General features: G+C 47.9%; 1 protein-coding gene across 7 annotated transcripts; it reads left to right on the top strand.

Annotated features, from left to right (window-relative positions):
* Positions 1 to 815: 815 nt before the first annotated feature.
* SLC25A48 (solute carrier family 25 member 48) lies at positions 816 to 16935 on the top strand. 7 transcript variants are annotated; one of them, XR_008452313.1, is made up of 9 exons: positions 816 to 910; positions 1470 to 1603; positions 3506 to 3549; positions 7034 to 7105; positions 7779 to 8031; positions 9253 to 9501; positions 11058 to 11191; positions 13995 to 14194; positions 14914 to 15051. XR_008452313.1 is itself a non-coding variant. In XM_054079935.1 (9 exons), exons 2-8 carry the CDS (start codon positions 1558 to 1560, stop codon positions 14354 to 14356), a joined length of 921 nt encoding a protein of 306 aa, XP_053935910.1. In that variant the 5' UTR covers positions 816 to 910; positions 1470 to 1557; the 3' UTR covers positions 14357 to 14363; positions 14914 to 15052. The 7 variants fall into 7 exon arrangements, 6 of the variants coding, with proteins under 6 accessions (XP_053935910.1, XP_053935907.1, XP_053935911.1 ...); XM_054079935.1 differs by lacking the exon at positions 13995 to 14194 and adding an exon at positions 14234 to 14363 and having other exon boundaries at positions 14914 to 15052; XM_054079932.1 differs by lacking the exon at positions 13995 to 14194 and having other exon boundaries at positions 14914 to 16935.

Raw genomic sequence — 16935 nt, 5'->3', positions numbered from 1 at the left:
AGAGAGCCGAGTCTTCAGTGTGAATCGGAAAAGCATGTTAGGAATTACAAGAAAAGGGTTTGAGATCAAAAGAGATAATATCTTTACGCTCCCTGGTTTGTACCTATTACCTGTGTTTCTGGCTGCCCACTTCAAAGACTTTAAGAAAATGTCTGAGGAAGGTAAGAAGGAGCATCTTGCATGAAAGGGGAACCAAACAGAGCTGGACTCTTGACTCCAAGAAAGACAGGACTGAGGGAGAAGTGGGAAACAGAAGCGTAAAAAAACTGTGGATGCTGTGGAGGAGGAAGGGAATAGGAGCCAGTGTTCATTTCTTGGCAAAATACAGATATTGTGGGTATCTCTTGAAACGATAACACAGAAATTGGGGGTATGGACTGAAAAGATCACAGAATCATAGAACAGTTTGGGTTGGAAGGGACCTCAAAGATCATCCAGCTCCACCCCTCTGCCAAGAGAACACACAGCAAATGCTGAAAAGATGAAGCAGTGCGATTTCAGCGAAGCACATGGAGACGTTTTTCAGTTGAGTAAAGCTGTGTGAGATTCACTGTATCTCTGCATTTACCTCTTTAATTTGAGAATTTAGAGCCTATTCCCCCAATAATCCCCCTTTCTCCTCTCCGTGCCTCAATTTTCTCTACCGCTGCCTGCTCGGAGAAGAGAGGATGCTGCTCTCCCTTCTCCCCCGTGCGACCACCCCCGGCGCCGCGGAGCCTGCTGCGCCCCCCGTTACCCCCAGGGACCCTCCCCGCCCCGCAGCCCGGCCCGGTTCCTCCCCGGTGCCTCCCCGCTGCCTCCCCGTCTGCGGCCCCTGCGCGGCGCCTTTAAACTCCGCGGCGCGATCGCTGCGCGGCCGGAGGCGCCGCGGCGAGGACCCGGCCCGGCCCGGCCCGGACTCCTGGCCCCGGTAAGGACCCCCTTGTCCCGCGGAGACCCTCTGTCCTGTGGGAACCTCTTGTCCTGCGGGAACCCCCTGCCTGGTAGAGACCCCCTGTTCCGTGGGGACCCCCTTGTCCTGCGGGGACCCCCTGCCCCGTGGGGACCCCCTGCCCCCGTAGAGACCCTTTGTCCTACGGGAACCCCTTGTCCTGCGGGGACCCCCTGCCCGGTAGAGACCCCCTGCCCCGTGGGGACCCCTGCCTGACAGGGACCCCTTTGCCCCCCGGGGACCCCTTTGCCCCACAGGAACCCCATTCCCCACTGCCCAGTAGAGACCCCCTGTCCTGTGGGGACCCCCTGCGCGCTGGGAACCCCCTGCCCGGTAGGGAACCCCCTTTCCCCGCAGGCATCCCCTGCTCGGTGGGGACCTCTTGCCCCACAGTGGTCCCCCTGCCCAGTGGGGACCCTGTTCCCCGCAAGGTCCTCCCTCCCAGCGGGGTCCCCCTGCTCCGTGGGGATCCCCCGCTCGCTGGGAAACCCCTTCCCGGTGGGGACCCCGTGCCCAGCGGTGACCCTGTTCCCCACAGTGACACGCTGCCCGGTGGGGGCCCCCTTGCCGGTGGGGGCCCCGTTCCCCCCAGGGCTGCCCCCCCTGCCCCACTCTGCGGCCGCAGCATGGACAGCTTCCAGCTGCAGGACTTCGTGGCCGGCTGGGTGGGAGGTAAGTGATGCCATGGGCTGTTGGAGGGGTGGGGGGAGACTGGAGGGGGGGCAGGAGCATGAGTGGGAATACAATGCATGTCATCTACAGTCTGTGCTCTCGACTAGCGTGCCTACATGAGCTTTGCTTTGCTTTGGCTCAGAAGTGCAGTTTATTCCAACTTCCACAAGCGGGATGCTTAAATTTTAAGTGTCAGTAAGTGCGATGCTGTGGTGTGCCCAGGGAGGTGGGAGGCAGCTGTCAGAGCCACCCCGCAGGCTCTGCTTTCCTGGCTGGAAGCACCACTGGGCTTGGATGGAGCACCCTGGGCTGCCAAGGCTGGCAGCAGCCAACCCGGGGTCACCCAGGCGCACACACCCCTGCTGGGGCACAGCCTGGCTTTGACCCCGCAACCCCGACACGGCAAACAGGCTGATAGCCAGGGCAGAGATGCTGGCAGGGGGGTATCGATCCGCTCTGCTGAAAATACTGATTGCAAACACCGGGAGAACAGATAGGAGAAAGAAAAGGGAAGGCGAGAATCTGTAGAGGCAGCAATAATGTAGTATGTATTACAGAATTGAAGTTCCCAGTGGGTTTAACAGCTGATAAGGTGCTTGGCTAAGCTGCCCCACTCCCAGGATGGACTGTTGGAGCAGCAGGGCAGAGGGGCAATTGATGCACCAACAGCCACTGAACAGAGCTCTGCACAGGTGACTGCTCACACCAGGCTCAGAAAGGGGGTTTGAGATTGCTCAGGGATTCTGACCAGCCAGACAAGGTTAATAGGTTAGCCGATGCTTAAAAAACCCAGAACCGCTGCCAAAAGGTTATGCGAGCAGCTGATTTTTGGATCTTTATAGCCTGTGGAGGTTGTGCAGCGTGCAGTCGCTCCCCCTGCCCTGCTGAGTCTGTGCCATTGCCACACGCCACCAGCAGTGGGACAGGAGGTCTGAAGGGTGAAAAGTCACTCAGTGTTGGTGGCAGCAGCCTGTTTTCATGCATAGTGCTGGACCATGGGTGGTCTCAGGTTAAGGCTCAGGAGGACAGGAGCACTTCAATACATTTTTGAGTAAAGTCATAATGTGTTGAGCAAGAACATGACGCTTTTTTCAGTCCTGATCCACTATGAGTAAGAAATTTCACGTAGTCTCTAAAGCACTAGCTTGCATGGAGACTTGCGGATGAGGAAGCAGCACCAACTACCCCCTATATCCACAAACACCCTGAAAATCACTGCTGTTGTTAGCTATAAGCATACAAAATCACATCCTGGCAACAGCACATGGCTTGCTCTGTCCTCCTGGAGAAGAGGGAAACCGAGTTGTGCTTTGCCCTGCCATTGGGGCTCCTGGCAGTGAACAGCGTGGGGAGGTGAGCAGGGTGGTATTGGGGAATTGGGGAAACTTCTCTGAGGGGACTCATGGGGAATGAGGCTGAAGGGGACCGTAGAGATAGGTACAGAGCAGGATCCTCTTTATCTGAATCATCCCTGACAGGTATCTCAATAAACTGCTCTTGAAACAGCAAAGGCTGGGGGTTCACAGTCCTCCTCATCAGCATTTCTTCATGTCTAACCTGAATCTCATATTCTGAGTCTAAAAGTTTGCATGAGCTTACAAGAATGCAAAGAAGGTTGTTGATGGACAGGACATAGGAATCTACCACCTCCTCCTCTTGCTTGAATGCCTTTGAGATGTAAAGTTGATGGAGTCCAGGAGAGTGAGGAAGATGTGCAAGTGTTTCTGCACCACTTTTGGCTGTTGCTAGAGACAGGGCACTGTGCTGGGCATTGCTCTGGCTTGGCCCAGTACAGCTGTTCCTATGGAAATCTCTCCTCCTCTCCCCTATAAGCACATTGCTTCCTGTCCCATCACAAAGTCTTCTTCTGTGTTTTGTGTAACACTTTTCTTCCATCCCCAGGAGCTGCCAGCGTGGTTGTGGGCCACCCCCTGGACACGATCAAGGTAAACCACTTTGAACTGTGTTCTCACGTCACTGCCCAAAACCCTACAGATGGGGAGATGGCCTCTCTCTAGATGATGCTTCGAAAGGCTTTCACTTCCCCCATCACCCTGAGGAGGAATTTAGCCTGGGTAGAAATGTTTTCATAGACTTTAGCTTTTCTTCCTCTCCAATGCTCATTTTGAATGAGAAACTAAAAGAACTGGCTGATGCATCTAAGTTCCTCGGGTGAGGATTAATGCTGGAAATTAAACCTGGCTTCACTTAATGTGTGGTTTACTGAACAGTTCTGCCAATGTTTTATTGAACTTTGCCACAGACAAGTATTCAAAGTATTCAAATGAGGGAAGTGAATTTGCTCTGCTGCAGGGACATTTTTACGTGTTTTCCTAGTCTTGGCAACCCTGGAAGGGCAGAGTGCTGGAATTGTTTTCCTGGGGCCATGAGACACAATATTTCCTCCTCCTGCAAGAATATTATTCCTCAGAGGGAAGGATTTAGAGATGTAAGAAGGTATTTGCCAACATGATGCAGACAAGTCCATGCACACACCGGTACAGGCTGACCCAGCTGAGTTGATCATCCCTACTGATGTAGAGATACAGGGGAAGATCCTGTGCCTTTCTCCTTTTGCCCACTGTGATAGGCATCTCTGGCTAACTTTCACTGCTTCAGCTGCTCTGCCCACGGACTCTTATCTGATTCCAGCCTTGTTGCTGGCACCAGGAAGGGCTGTCACATGTGGCAGGTCCAAAAGCCAGTGGTCCTGTTTGTGTCTTAGAGACTCTTGGAGAGAGAAGGGGAGGAGGCAGGCTCCAGCAGGACCCACACCACGTCCTTCCTCCACCCATCACAGCCATCCTCTTGCACACAGCCAGCTCTCCTGGTGTTGGGAGAGGTGAGGCGACCTGCAAACCCTGTCCTTTTGGAGCTGCTAAGGTGAGATCAGCCCTGGGACCACAAGGATGGGTGCAGACCCCCCGCAGGAGGAGCTGCAAGGCTGCCTGCACCATCCCAGTGACGGGCAGCGCAGGCAGCCTCTGCCCGGGGTTGCCAAGGCAATCCTCATCTCAGGCTGGTGCTCAAGGCATCATTGCCAGGTTTGGGGGAGTTTGGCAACAACTGAGAGAGAATCCTGCGGGGAAGCATGGAGTTTCTGGCTGCCAAGAAGGAGTAAGCCCATCCTTCAGAGCTTATAAAGACAACTGTCAGGCTGACCCTTCTGTTGCCCTTGGGTTTGGACATTGCCTGGGAATACCAAGTAGGCAGACTTGTTATCTTTCCGAATTTAGGGGAAGGAAAGTGGAAAGGATAGATTTTACACAGCACTAAGCCAGCAAAGGGGCAGCTTAGTGGCATTAGCAGCCTCCAGGGAATGGAGGTCCTTCCCCACATGGAGGAGGTGGCAGGAGGCTGGATGGGGTATGTGGTGTCTGCACTACAGTTACCGTCAAGTAGATCTGCTCCTTCAGCTGGCCCCTTCCCAGTGTCACAGCTTCCATCAAACCTAAGCAGCTGTTTTTCCTACAGCCTTGCAAAACTTTAAATGGTTTTACATTTACTCACTTTTCACCCTCCACATTGCATTCATTTTTTCAGAATTTTCTTCAGTTCCTGGGTGTCACCCAAGGACCCTGTCTAATTAAAACATAACAGAAAGGAGAAGTTTCCTGAGCAACGTCCACGCTGGTATCAGCTGACTTTGACAGAAATGCCAGCAGGGGTTTCTGCGCTGGGTGTTAACAGCTTAGCTAAGGGGCGTATGTGTGAGGAGCAGCTTGTGAGGACACTCAGTTGCCCTCAGTTACTGAAAAAATGTATTAACTTGAAACTCTGAATACCTGGTTACTGTGTAAAAGAAAAAAAAACAAGCCCATGGAGGTGAAATGGAAATGTCTGGGCTAAGTGTGCAGATGAGGCCAGGAGGGAATGCATGGCTGTGCATGGTGATCGTCGTGTCCTGAGCTGCCCGGGGTGCAGTCAGCCTCCTCAGTCCCCCCAGCCCTGTTACCCCAGCATGAGTCACGGCGTGTGCAGGTTTGCACCCATGGCCCGGGCTTGTCTGCTTTGCACAATGTGTGCTGCGTGAACTGTAGCTGGCATCTTCATGTACCAGCTTGTTATCAGGGCTCAGGAAAGATCCTGCTTTCTCTGCTGCCTTCTCCATGGCCTTTGGCCAGGCACAGAGTGGTGCTCAGTGAGGGCAGACAGCTGCATGAACAGCCCTGGGGTGAGCTCAGGCTTCATTTCTTCTGGGTCCCCAGATGGGTCCCACAGCAGCATCCCACCAGCCAACCTCTTGCAGGGCTCTGGACCAGATCATTGTGTCATTCAACCTGCTGTTTGGTGTCCAAAAGCTTTCCTCAGGCATGAACTCCAGAGGACACTCGCTCCTTTGGGCTTTAAATTCCCAAATAAAATTCCTGCTTTGCTCTGGTGTAAGTCAGGACTGAGTAACCGGAGGGGGTGGGGCGCTTGCCTCCAGTACAGGCTGGCACTGTCTCTCCAGGCTTCATTTTGCCATTCCTGCTAACAGCAATGCTGATGGATGTGATCAGAAATGCTGTTCTCATTCCCTAAAATCATCCCTGATAGAGCACATGTGACTGCCTTCCTATGAGAAATGAGCTCTGGTCTCAGTCAAGATTAATTGCTGGAAACAAAGGTCCTGCCAACCAAACAGGCTTTCCCTTTCCGTACATACCTCTGAGCCCCCCCCAAATGCATCACTATTTCTGACTTTTCAATTAAAAACTTGTTAGCAGCTTGAATGAAAGTTGATCTAAATATATGCATGCATATATATATATCTATGTGAGAAGGAGAAGGCATGTTGAAGCATAGAGGCTTTGTTATGATTTACACACCATTTCTTACAGCTGTTGTAGGCATCCTTTGGAAGATGTATAAACATTCCAACAAGGAATCTTTGTTGGAAATGATGTAAAAATGTGTTTTTGAGTGAAGTATGGAGAATTTCTGAGATGGAGCTGAATTATTTTGGCCCCATTTAGTATTTCTAGGTCTTAAAATCCACGTTGGATGGGAAGGGCCCCAGAAGCCTCCAGGAGAGCTCTCCTCTCCATCCTTCAGCAATGTATCCCAACCTCCACTGAGAGTCCCCAAAAGGAGGAGACCACATCTCTCTCTAATTTCCACATAAATCAGGACGTTGCCAATGACAGCACTGCACACCAGCAATCTGCTGCAAGCACTGTGCTGGGGCAGAGTAGCTGGTCTGGACTCAAGAACAGTTTGACAGTCATCGATTCCAGATGTTACAGAGCTCTTAGGTCCCATTTAGCCCTGCTTCTGGCAAAGTTCAAGGAGGGTGGATGCATATATAGCTTATTTTATTGCTCTGTTTTCTTTACAGCTAAGGAAGGATTCGTTCTCAAAGCAAAGTGCACATTGTTTATGTAGCATGAGCTTTCACAGGGCTGGAAGCATGGGATTTTTATTGCATTTTATGAATGCTTTTTGCAGACTCGTTTGCAAGCTGGACAAGGATATGGAAATACACTCAACTGTGTTCTCACCATGTACAGAAATGAGTCTGTAAGTACTTTATCTTACTTAAAATGTGCTGGTAGAAAATATAAATAGATAAATATGTATGGGCAGCCTGATCCATTGGGAGGTGTCCCTACCCATCACAGGGGCATTAGAACTACAGGATCTTTAAGGTCCCTTCCAGTCCAATCTATTCTATGATTCTATAAAGCAATTATATGAAATCACTGTTGACACCAGCAGGTGTATGAAGACTAATAAAGTTGGTGTGATTGAGCCTGCAAATCCCTACAGCTTTCTCTTGCTAACTTTAGGGTAACTCTCTTGGTTACTCCCATTGGGAAAAGAGAGATTCCTGGCATGGAATGATAAATGATGCTGCCTATGTCTCTGTGTAGGTCAGGGTGTTACATCTGCAGAGGCTGCTTTGCCCATACCTGCTGGCAAAGCTCTCCCAGAGGTATTTTGCTGCTTTTGGTGATGCCAGGACTGAAGTTGGCCAGAAGAGGGACTTTACATGGGTTCCTGTGCTTTCAGCATATCCTGTATTCTGCACAATCTTTACAAGTCTTTAGCAGCATGAATTAATTTTAATTTGCTCAGCATGTGTCAGTGGTTTGTTCCAGGAGACATCTGGCTCTTGGATTTGCATTTCTGGCCTGATTGACAAATTGGGGTTTACTCTGCTCTCTTAACTCCTGCTCCATCCCCTGAGTAGGTGGCTGGCTTCTTCAAAGGCATGTCCTTCCCGCTGGCCAGCGTCTCTGTCTCCAGCTCTGTGGTGTTTGGTGTCTTCAGCAACACGCAACGGCTCCTCAGCCAGCTCCGCTATGGAGACCCAACTCGCACACCGGCGCTCGTCGATATGGCTCTGGCCAGCATGGTGGCAGGGTTCGTCTCTGTGGGTATTTGCACTCCCATCGACCTGGTAAAGATAAGGCTACAGATGCAAACACAGCCATACACTGAAGGTGGGAAGCAAGAGCTTCTTTTTTCCTTTCTCTGTCAGTTCTTGGTGTTTATCAAGAGCTTTAGGGCAACTTTGCTTCAAGGCCTGGCTCTCTGCTGCCTTGTGCCACTACAATTGAGCTAGAAATGCTTCCTTCTGCCTCAGGATGGACCCTATCCTGCTCAGCTCAAGGTGGAGGAAGGATATTGATCTCTGATGGCATTTTGAGTTGATTGGGCTCTACAATGAATGCAGAGGCATGTCTGCTTAGGACCAGGAGCCATGGGAACAGCCTTCTCCATGCGGTCAGGAGACAGGAACAGCAAGTTCACAGGCTGTCGGGACCCCTGAAGGTCCCACCAGCAGCACCACCGCTGCCAGCAATAATGCCAGCTCCCCATCTCCTGTTGCACACTCTCAGCCCCGCATATGTTTGCCCACAAATCCTCCTTTGTCCAAAAGCAAAATTTTCACATGTACATTTGAGAACCGCTGCCTTATTCGAGGCAGGGTTAGAGGTAACCCAGGTGCAGTCCAGACAGGTCAGGAGAGGATGCTGGCAGGATGGCAGTGGGCAGCTGTATTCCCTCCAGAAGCTGCAGGCAGAAGGAGCTGCTTCTGCTCAAGGTGGCAGCTGAATTTCATCGCGGGCTGCCAGCACGGAGCAAACCCCACCAGAGCACATCCACAGCCGATGGAAGAGATGGTGCAGCTTCAGAGCTGAACTGCTTGGATTTCAGCAGTTTCATGAATGCCTTTCTCATGATTACAGCTGTGTTTAACTGCGCCAAATTGATATTTTGTATTGCTTTGATAAAATAATATTATGTCCATTTTTAAAAGCCTCCATGCAGCCTAGCAGCCTAATGCCCTTTCCAAAAGCAACTTGGTCTACATGGGAAGGGCCAGATTCTGCTTCAAGGCTTTCAAAGATACAGCTTGGCAGGAGATGTGTTTAAAATCCATGAAAATTGGCACAGTCTTAAAATCATGCAGATATAACTTCACTGGGCGCATATCTGTTGGGAGGCGTGCAATGCATCTAAGAAAAGTCTGTCCTGAAGTGCTTAAATGTCTTTTAAAAGTGGACCTAAGTCCTCTTTCTAAAAATGTTTTTGCCCACATTACATATTGATCCCAGCAAAAGAAAATGGCAGTGATTTCTGTCGGATAGTGGGGGGATTGTGAGAGAAGCTCTGTAGCAGTGTATCTATTGTAACAGCTGTATATTTTCTTTTTGCAGCAAACGTTACACTAAAGCCCACAGTTCCTGGATTACCTGTGTACCGAGGCCCAATTCACTGCTTTTGGACAGTGCTACAGAAAGAGGGGATAGTGGGAATCTACCGAGGTGTAGTAGCAACGCTTCTGAGGGATATTCCTGGCTATTGCCTCTATTTCATCCCTTACACATTTTTCTGTGGATGGATTACCCCTGATGGATGTATTTCCCCAAATCCCTCCTCCATCTGGCTGGCAGGGGGTGTAGCAGGTAAGCACCTTTTTTTCCCCCAAGCAGTGGCAAAGCAAGGACAGGGAGGTTCCCAGGGGTGGCTCAGGGTCTGCCACATCTCCTTAGCCTGGAGAAGAGGAGGCTGAGGGGAGACCTTATTACTCTCTACAACTACCTGAAAGGAGGTTGTAGAGAGGAGGGAGCTGGGCTCTTCTCCCAAGGGACAGGGGACAGGACAAGGGGAATGGCCTCAAGTTGTGCCAGAGGAGGGTCAGACTGGATAGCAGGAAAAAAATTTTCACTAAAAGCATCATTGGACACTGGCAGAGGCTCTCCAGGGAGTGGGGGGAGTCACCATCCCTGCAGGTATTTAAAAGAGATGGACCAAGTGGCAGATAGGAATGGTTGGACTCGATGATCCTAGAGGTCTTTTCCAACCTAGTGATTCTATGATTCCGGGTCACCAGGAGAGGACATGGGGCTGCATGAACTTCCTCCGTCAGGGCCAGGTCCCCTGGCACCACAGCTGCACTTTATGACTTGACAAACTTTATGGAAGTCATGTTATCAGATCTTCATCAGGCTCAATGTCAGCAAGAAGGAAAACACCCAGCACCTTCATCTCCCTGAATGTCTCACGTCAGCCTGCATATCGCGTTGCCAGTGACACACAACAGCCAAGATGCCTCCAGAAGAGGACTTTAGCATGTTGGCTGCCCACCAGGAGGGTGTGCACCCTACCTGCATGCAGCAGAAGCAGTGTTAACTGTTATTGATCTTTTTGCGCTGTGTACACCTGCCAGTAAGACTGGTAAATGTGTAAGGTCACCCCTACGCCCACTCCCCATTTCTTGGTCATTTCTAAATTGCAGACCCCTAAATGCAGATCAATCCTTAGCTCAGGTAATGATTGCAAAATGACCTCTCCGTTTCTCCTGCCAGTAAACAGAGCCCTGGCCCATCCAGACACCTTCTCCTGTATGCCCCAACACACCATGTAGGTCCAGACAAACTCTTGTGTGTCCAACTGGGCCATGTATTGTGGTCACACACTGACCTTTTCAGAGAGGTATAATCTCCCCGCTGGCTGCAGACTAATCAATATAAACAGATGGTTTCTTTATAGGAATGATGATGTATTTCAGCTGTGTAGAGCCTAATTCTGGTTGTGTGAGTGGGAACAGCCTCTTATTCGCATTCTCGGCTCAACTTTTGCTTTTCAACAGTATTATCTGAGGATTCCAGTTTTTCTGCAATTGCCCCAAGCAGCAGCTCCCTGCAGCTCAGGCTTCTCCCACGGCAAATCCATGCTCCACCAGAAGCATGGCAGAAGATGCATTTGTACCTGGAGAGAAGGTCCTCCTGGGCTGCCTGTGTTTGATTACCAGTGTAACCCCCAAAATCTCAATGCTTTTTCCAGACATGGGGAACTTGCTCCCAGAAATACCACTCCTGTGCCTAAGCAGGGTGAATGCCCTGAAATGAAAATCCCATGAATGTGACGTGGTAGATGAGAGGTGAATTTCTGAGTTCACTGACTTACGGCCAGGGAAATATAAAGAAAAAATTGTTCAAATACTTCTGCATTTTTCTAGGCGCCATTTCCTGGGGGACTGCTACTCCAATGGATGTTGTGAAAAGTCGACTTCAGGCGGATGGAGTTTATTTAAACAAGTACAAAGGGACCCTAGACTGTATCTTGCAGAGCTACCAAAATGAGGGCTTAAAAGTAAGTGGTATTTGAAGTAAAATCTGGGTATTAGGCATTTAATTTTCAGTTGAGATATAGAATGGCTGTTTCAAATCTATCTGCAGGGTTAGGAGACAGCTACAGGCAGTCACTGTTAAATTATAATAATGATAGTAGCTTACTATAGCGCAGATTATTTCTAAATCAAAATAGTGTGAATAATAATGTGCCTTACAGCAATGAAAAAATGAATGACTGGGGGTCACAGTGTCCTGGTGTAATTAACTTAATATGACACTTCATGTCAGTGCATTTAATCGTGGATATGATTTATCTTATCGTAAATCAGAAGTAGAAAATCTTGCCTCTGTGATTGCTTCTACAAAATGCAGAGGTCAGATGTTTCCCATTGACACTGAAGTCAGAGGGAACTGATTCCAGTGGGACCATACTGGCACCCAAGTAGCATTTGGTTGCTTTGGGCAACACTTTGGTGGAATCGATGTTGTGGTTTACACTGCCTATCCTCAGTTTCCACCAAGATGGAACAGATTCAAAATGCTCTTAAATCAGAATTGCTTCAGCTTCAACTGTGAAGAAGGGCTATGTGCCAAAAAAACCCTTATCTCCTTTTTCTGACTTTGTTTGTTCTACCTGCAAACTTTGCCTCAGTTAAATGTGAACGGCAGAGAACCAGGGTTTGCAGCTTTATTGCACTGCCGATGCATGGTTATGAGAAACGATGTCTTCTGAGAATGAAATAAATTTGTATTTAAGTTGTCATCAAAATATCACGTGGGCTCTTAGCTCCAAAGTGTTCATTTTCACATTCTGAGGGAAAAGTAACAAGTTACAGAAAAACCCCCACAACCAACTCCCAAATCTGCTAAATCACAAGTCGGTGGGGCTTAGATATTTGCCACCCCACCACTATGCTATGCTTGCTATCACAGGAGCCTGTGGTCTGGTTCTTTTTTGGCCATTGAGTGAAGAAAGACACATTCATAGGAAGAACGAGCACCTGAAGAGATGCTAAAGATCAAGCTCAAGCGGTCAGAGGAGGGTCAGGGTGTCCCAGGCTCTATGCAGGCATCCTGCTCTGCACGTCCTGTTGGGCACAAGCTTGGCAGTAAAACACAGGGTGGCTAAAAAGGGAATTTCCATGAGTCTCCCCTTCTATCTTCATCCTCATCCTCACCCCCAACCTTCTTTGTTTTGCCTGAATATTAACAACTAATTCAGGCAACTTTTGTTCTCATGCCTGGCACCCAGACCAAAGCCGGCAATAGGATTGAGTAATAGTTGATAAGACTAGATCCTTCTCTCATAAGGAAACTCTCTTTTATATGTTGGGAGACGCAGAACTGATAAACAGCAAACCTAGCTCTGGACATTTTCATTCTGGGAAAAAGGAACAGCATTCTTACTACTGAAAATAATTACCTGATGTACACAAAAAAATGTAAATATAGCCCTCTTATTCCTCCATAGTCAGATGGGTTCATTCTGATGAGAAAAATTTATGCCTCTGGGCTTTGCTTCATAAATCTTCATTGTTATTTGACTTGGTTCTCTCATGTGACTGTAAGGATACTGCAAAAATCTGAATTTCCTCCCAGAAAATTCTATTCTTCCTAACAAAATAAAGTACTCCATTAAGTCCAGTAATAGCCTAAATATCCCAATATTGAAATTTCGCATTGCAAACTCCATCCTAAACAATGTGAAGGTGTTTTGGTTGTCTTGTACAAGTCGGCACCATGCACTGGGTTTACTGGATACAAGATCTGGTTGTGTTTAGCAGTGCTCAGTGTTTCAGGGAAAATACTTGTTAGACACTTTAATCTATGGGCATCTGCTCTTGTAGCTGAGATCTTCCGTGCTTTCTCACAGGAGCTGTGGGAGCTTTGCCTTTGTAGAGCCTTAAAGGAGGTTTGCTTTTGCTGATGTTACTGTTCGTATCTGTTCTGAACCGCTGGTGTTTAGATTAGTGATCCCTGTGATTAGCCTGGGTGGGTAATGGAGTGATTTTGTCAGAAACAGGCCAGCAGAGATACTCCTTGTAGTCATCATTTTGTAAATAGGCTCATCTCAGAATGAGTGGTTTGTGCACAGCCTTGCACATACCAGGCAAGAGTGTTTGTAGCGAGGGGGATTTTCAAAGGGAGACAAGCCAAGGCCAGGAGCAAGAAGCAACAAAAGCCCCTTCTCCACTTCCCAGAAAGCACTTCATTGGCCAAGCACTTAAAAGCCACAAGTCTTTCACTCTTGTAAGTGCCAGCATCTTTTCAAGGAACATATATTGAGCAGAATGTGGAAGGCTGGCTGTGAATATATTATTTTAATGAAAGAAGACTCTGAGATACATACAGGAAACAAAGCTTGACCTTAGGAACACACATGTAAAAATATCAGCTTCTATCAAATATTTTTCCCTGAGCTGGTGGTAGGAGCCAGTTCTCAGCAAGGCACAGAGTAAGGCTAGTTTTCTGCTGATTGAGAAATTGTTCCTATGCTCAAAAGTGAAACCTGCAAAACAGTCCCTGTGGCACAGTGCCCCGCATCGGCCCAGCTGGCTCACAGCCGCCCCGCTCCCTCTCCATTTCCCAAATGTCATCTGCATGCATGGACCCAGCGCCAGGAGTCAGAGCATTTGCTGCATGAAAGCAACAGCTCTCTTGTTGTACCCTGGGGGGGTTTGCGTGATCCCTGCGTGCTTATGTGTGCAAAGGGAAGCGGGGACTGTAGCGAGGCAGGACAATACTAGAAGACATTTTAGGTTTCTTGCTTTCCACTCTACAACAGTGGCATGAGGCCACGTTTTACCCCCCGTCTCTTGTAGATCTTGCTGGCAGACACGGAGAGGGGCCCATAGGGAGCGAAGAGCACAATGATACCACAGCAGTGACTACTGCGTTTCCGTTCTCCAGAGCACACTTCAGCAAAGATTGGCAGTGAGAGTGTATCTACTGAGCAAACCAAGATCTGGTTCTTCAGAATCCCACCACGACTTCATTCAATGTTTTCTTCTTAAAACAGCCAGTATGTTCCTATGCTCTAACCTTTCTCCATCCCCAACAGGTCTTTTTTAGGGGCATCACGATCAATGCAGTGCGAGGATTCCCAATGAGTTCAGCCATGTTTCTTGGCTATGAACTTTCCCTCAAAGCAATGAAAAGAGACCAAACTGAGATCAAACCTTAACCTCCAGGTCAGCGCATAAAGACCCTCTAGCTTTATGAAAAATTGAGAATTAACCTTTGAATCAAATGGACTTGCAATTGTATAGATCCTCTGAAAGTCAGATAATTTACGTGGGTACCTACACCTAGATAGTCAGACACTTTTCAAATTTGGGTCTGTGGGATTCAGAGCAGACAACAGATGTGCTGGTGGATTTTAGTTTCATTCCAGATCTCCTGGAATTTCATTACAATCCATTCTTATTGTTGTGATTCTTTTGATCACCATGAATCAGAAAAGAAAATCTGAAAGGAGAGTTTCTCACTGAAGTCGCTGCATTAATATCCTTTCCTCCCTTTATCCATCCACAAAGACCTGAAATTGAGCCATTTCAAAGTGTCTTGACTATCAAGTCACAGTTTTACTCTTTCCCTCATAAACCTAGGGTTGCACAAAGGAGCAGCATTAAAAATACGTGATTACAGAGACTTTTTTAGCAGTTAAATACTCAAGATTACTCTTAGTCTTTGCTGTTTCATGCAGTACCTTATAAACCTCCTTCTTTCTTACTTCAAAAGTGTTGTTGCCAAGAAGACCTTAAAGTATCCTACTTTCCTGGGCCAGATCAGCAGTGTGGTGCTGGTGAGGACTCAGCTGCTCTGACTGAAGACTCCCGTCACGCACCTATGGCATCTGCATTATCTTCTGCCACAGACTTACCCCCTGGAGGACTTTGAAAACTGCACCAGCTAAGTTAAATCTGAAGACAATTTTCTGATCAAATCTTTCACTCTGTTGACTCAGAGCACTTAATAATTCCCATGTTGGTGTTGGGCTTTTTCACTGATGACTTTTTTCCCGTTTGCATTTTTCCTGTTGACCAGAGAAAACAACATACTTCCTTTATCCATAAGAGTAAGATATGCCAACAGCAGCCAGACAACAGCTGAAGGAGCAGTTTTCGTACAACACTGCATATAATGCTCATCTTTGTTATGAACAAGGAAACAGAGAGGTGCGATGCACATGCTGTTCATATAGGAAGGTCTGGATTCCCAACAGATCCTAGCTTGTTTTCAGGATCAAAGAAATGGATGACCCCACCTGTATGAACAAATGCCACAGAACTCTTCACTTTCATTCAGTTAATTCAGGAACGATTATGATGTAAAGGGCTTCAACATTTTCAGTTTGTTGTTTGTCCAAGATACAAATTAACCTGGGAAACAGGAGGACATTAAATTCAGAGACTAAGCTGCTCTTTTTCTTCAGAAAACAATAAAATAAGTCCATGTTTCATATAGATGGCTGCCTATTAATTTACATAACTTGCCATGTGCAGCCCTCCATGTATGTGCTAGAGGGATCTCGTTAGACCATCTCATTTCCCTGACAGTCCAGCTTGCCAGCTGCCAAATCCTGCAGATATCACTTTGCAGTTTTGAGACACCACCAGCAAAGGAAGTCTCTTCAAAGGATGCAGAGTTTATCCCAACCTATTATCTAAAATACATGGGCCAGCTTTAGACCTCCAGCTCTTTGCTGCAATCCCACTGAGACAACTGGGGCACACTCAGGTCTCTCTTTGGTCTACCTCAACCTTTCAGTTATTCCAAGATCTTTTACATCATGTTTCTTTCTGTGTATGCTGTTAAATGTCTCCATGCTTTATTTTCAAAGCCTGCAGCTTCTGATGCCAAAACCCAAGAAGAACCAGCTCTGCTGGGACAAGAGGACTCTGGTGGCACTGGCAGGAGAGGCTGAGGGGTAACAGCCTCGCACACAGAGTGACACGCAGCATCGGGGAGCAGTATGGGACAGCACTGTCCTCTGGGAGATGTATGGTTCCCCTCATCTTCCTCTGAAAAAGAAGAGCTCTGGGGTAAAAAGCCCAGCAATAGCAGATTTAGCAGAATCCCTCAATAAACATTTCTGAAGACAACCGGGTGCAGTGATCCAGCTTTCCTCCATAAAAGGAGAAGGAAAGAGAAACTCATTAGGTCCTCTTCCCTGTATGAACGGAGGAATTTGTGATAAGCCTTAAAGACCTCAGCAGAAAGTGCCTAAAACCTCAAGTCTGGAGCAGTACTCAGAAATGGGGTCCCTAACCTTGGCCTCCTCTTCACTGGGGCCCAAACTAAAAACAGAAGTGTGGCTTCCCCCCAAAGCAGACTGAAAAAGTGGGAGAAACAGCTGTTGTTGCTTCATCTCAGGACTTGCAGGCGAGGAAGCTCACGCTGCCTTTGAGCTTGGCAAGTACACAAGGCGCTGTCTTTAATAAACAATACAAATAAAATTGATGAGCCTTCACACAAGTATTTGTTGTCGGCTGCATTTAAGGATTCATCCTTTCCATGTTACGTGTTCTAATGTGTATACTAAAACAAGTTCTTTAGATGCATAATGTGATATGTCTCCAGGGATGATACTCAGGGAGACTGGTGAAAATAAATGGTGTTGCTTATCTGTCTGCATTATGTAAAATGGACCATGGATTAATTAAGCTGATGAGGTTTGCAACAAGCCATGTATCTGAATAATCTGTCCTCACAATGTTCAGGTTTGGTGTGTTGAGTGTCCCCCTTGGAGTAAAGCCCCGA

This window comes from Cuculus canorus, chromosome 14 (assembly GCF_017976375.1).
Source record: "Cuculus canorus isolate bCucCan1 chromosome 14, bCucCan1.pri, whole genome shotgun sequence".
Lineage (NCBI taxonomy): Eukaryota > Metazoa > Chordata > Aves > Cuculiformes > Cuculidae > Cuculus > Cuculus canorus.
This window is presented reverse-complemented; position numbering and strand designations above follow the sequence as displayed.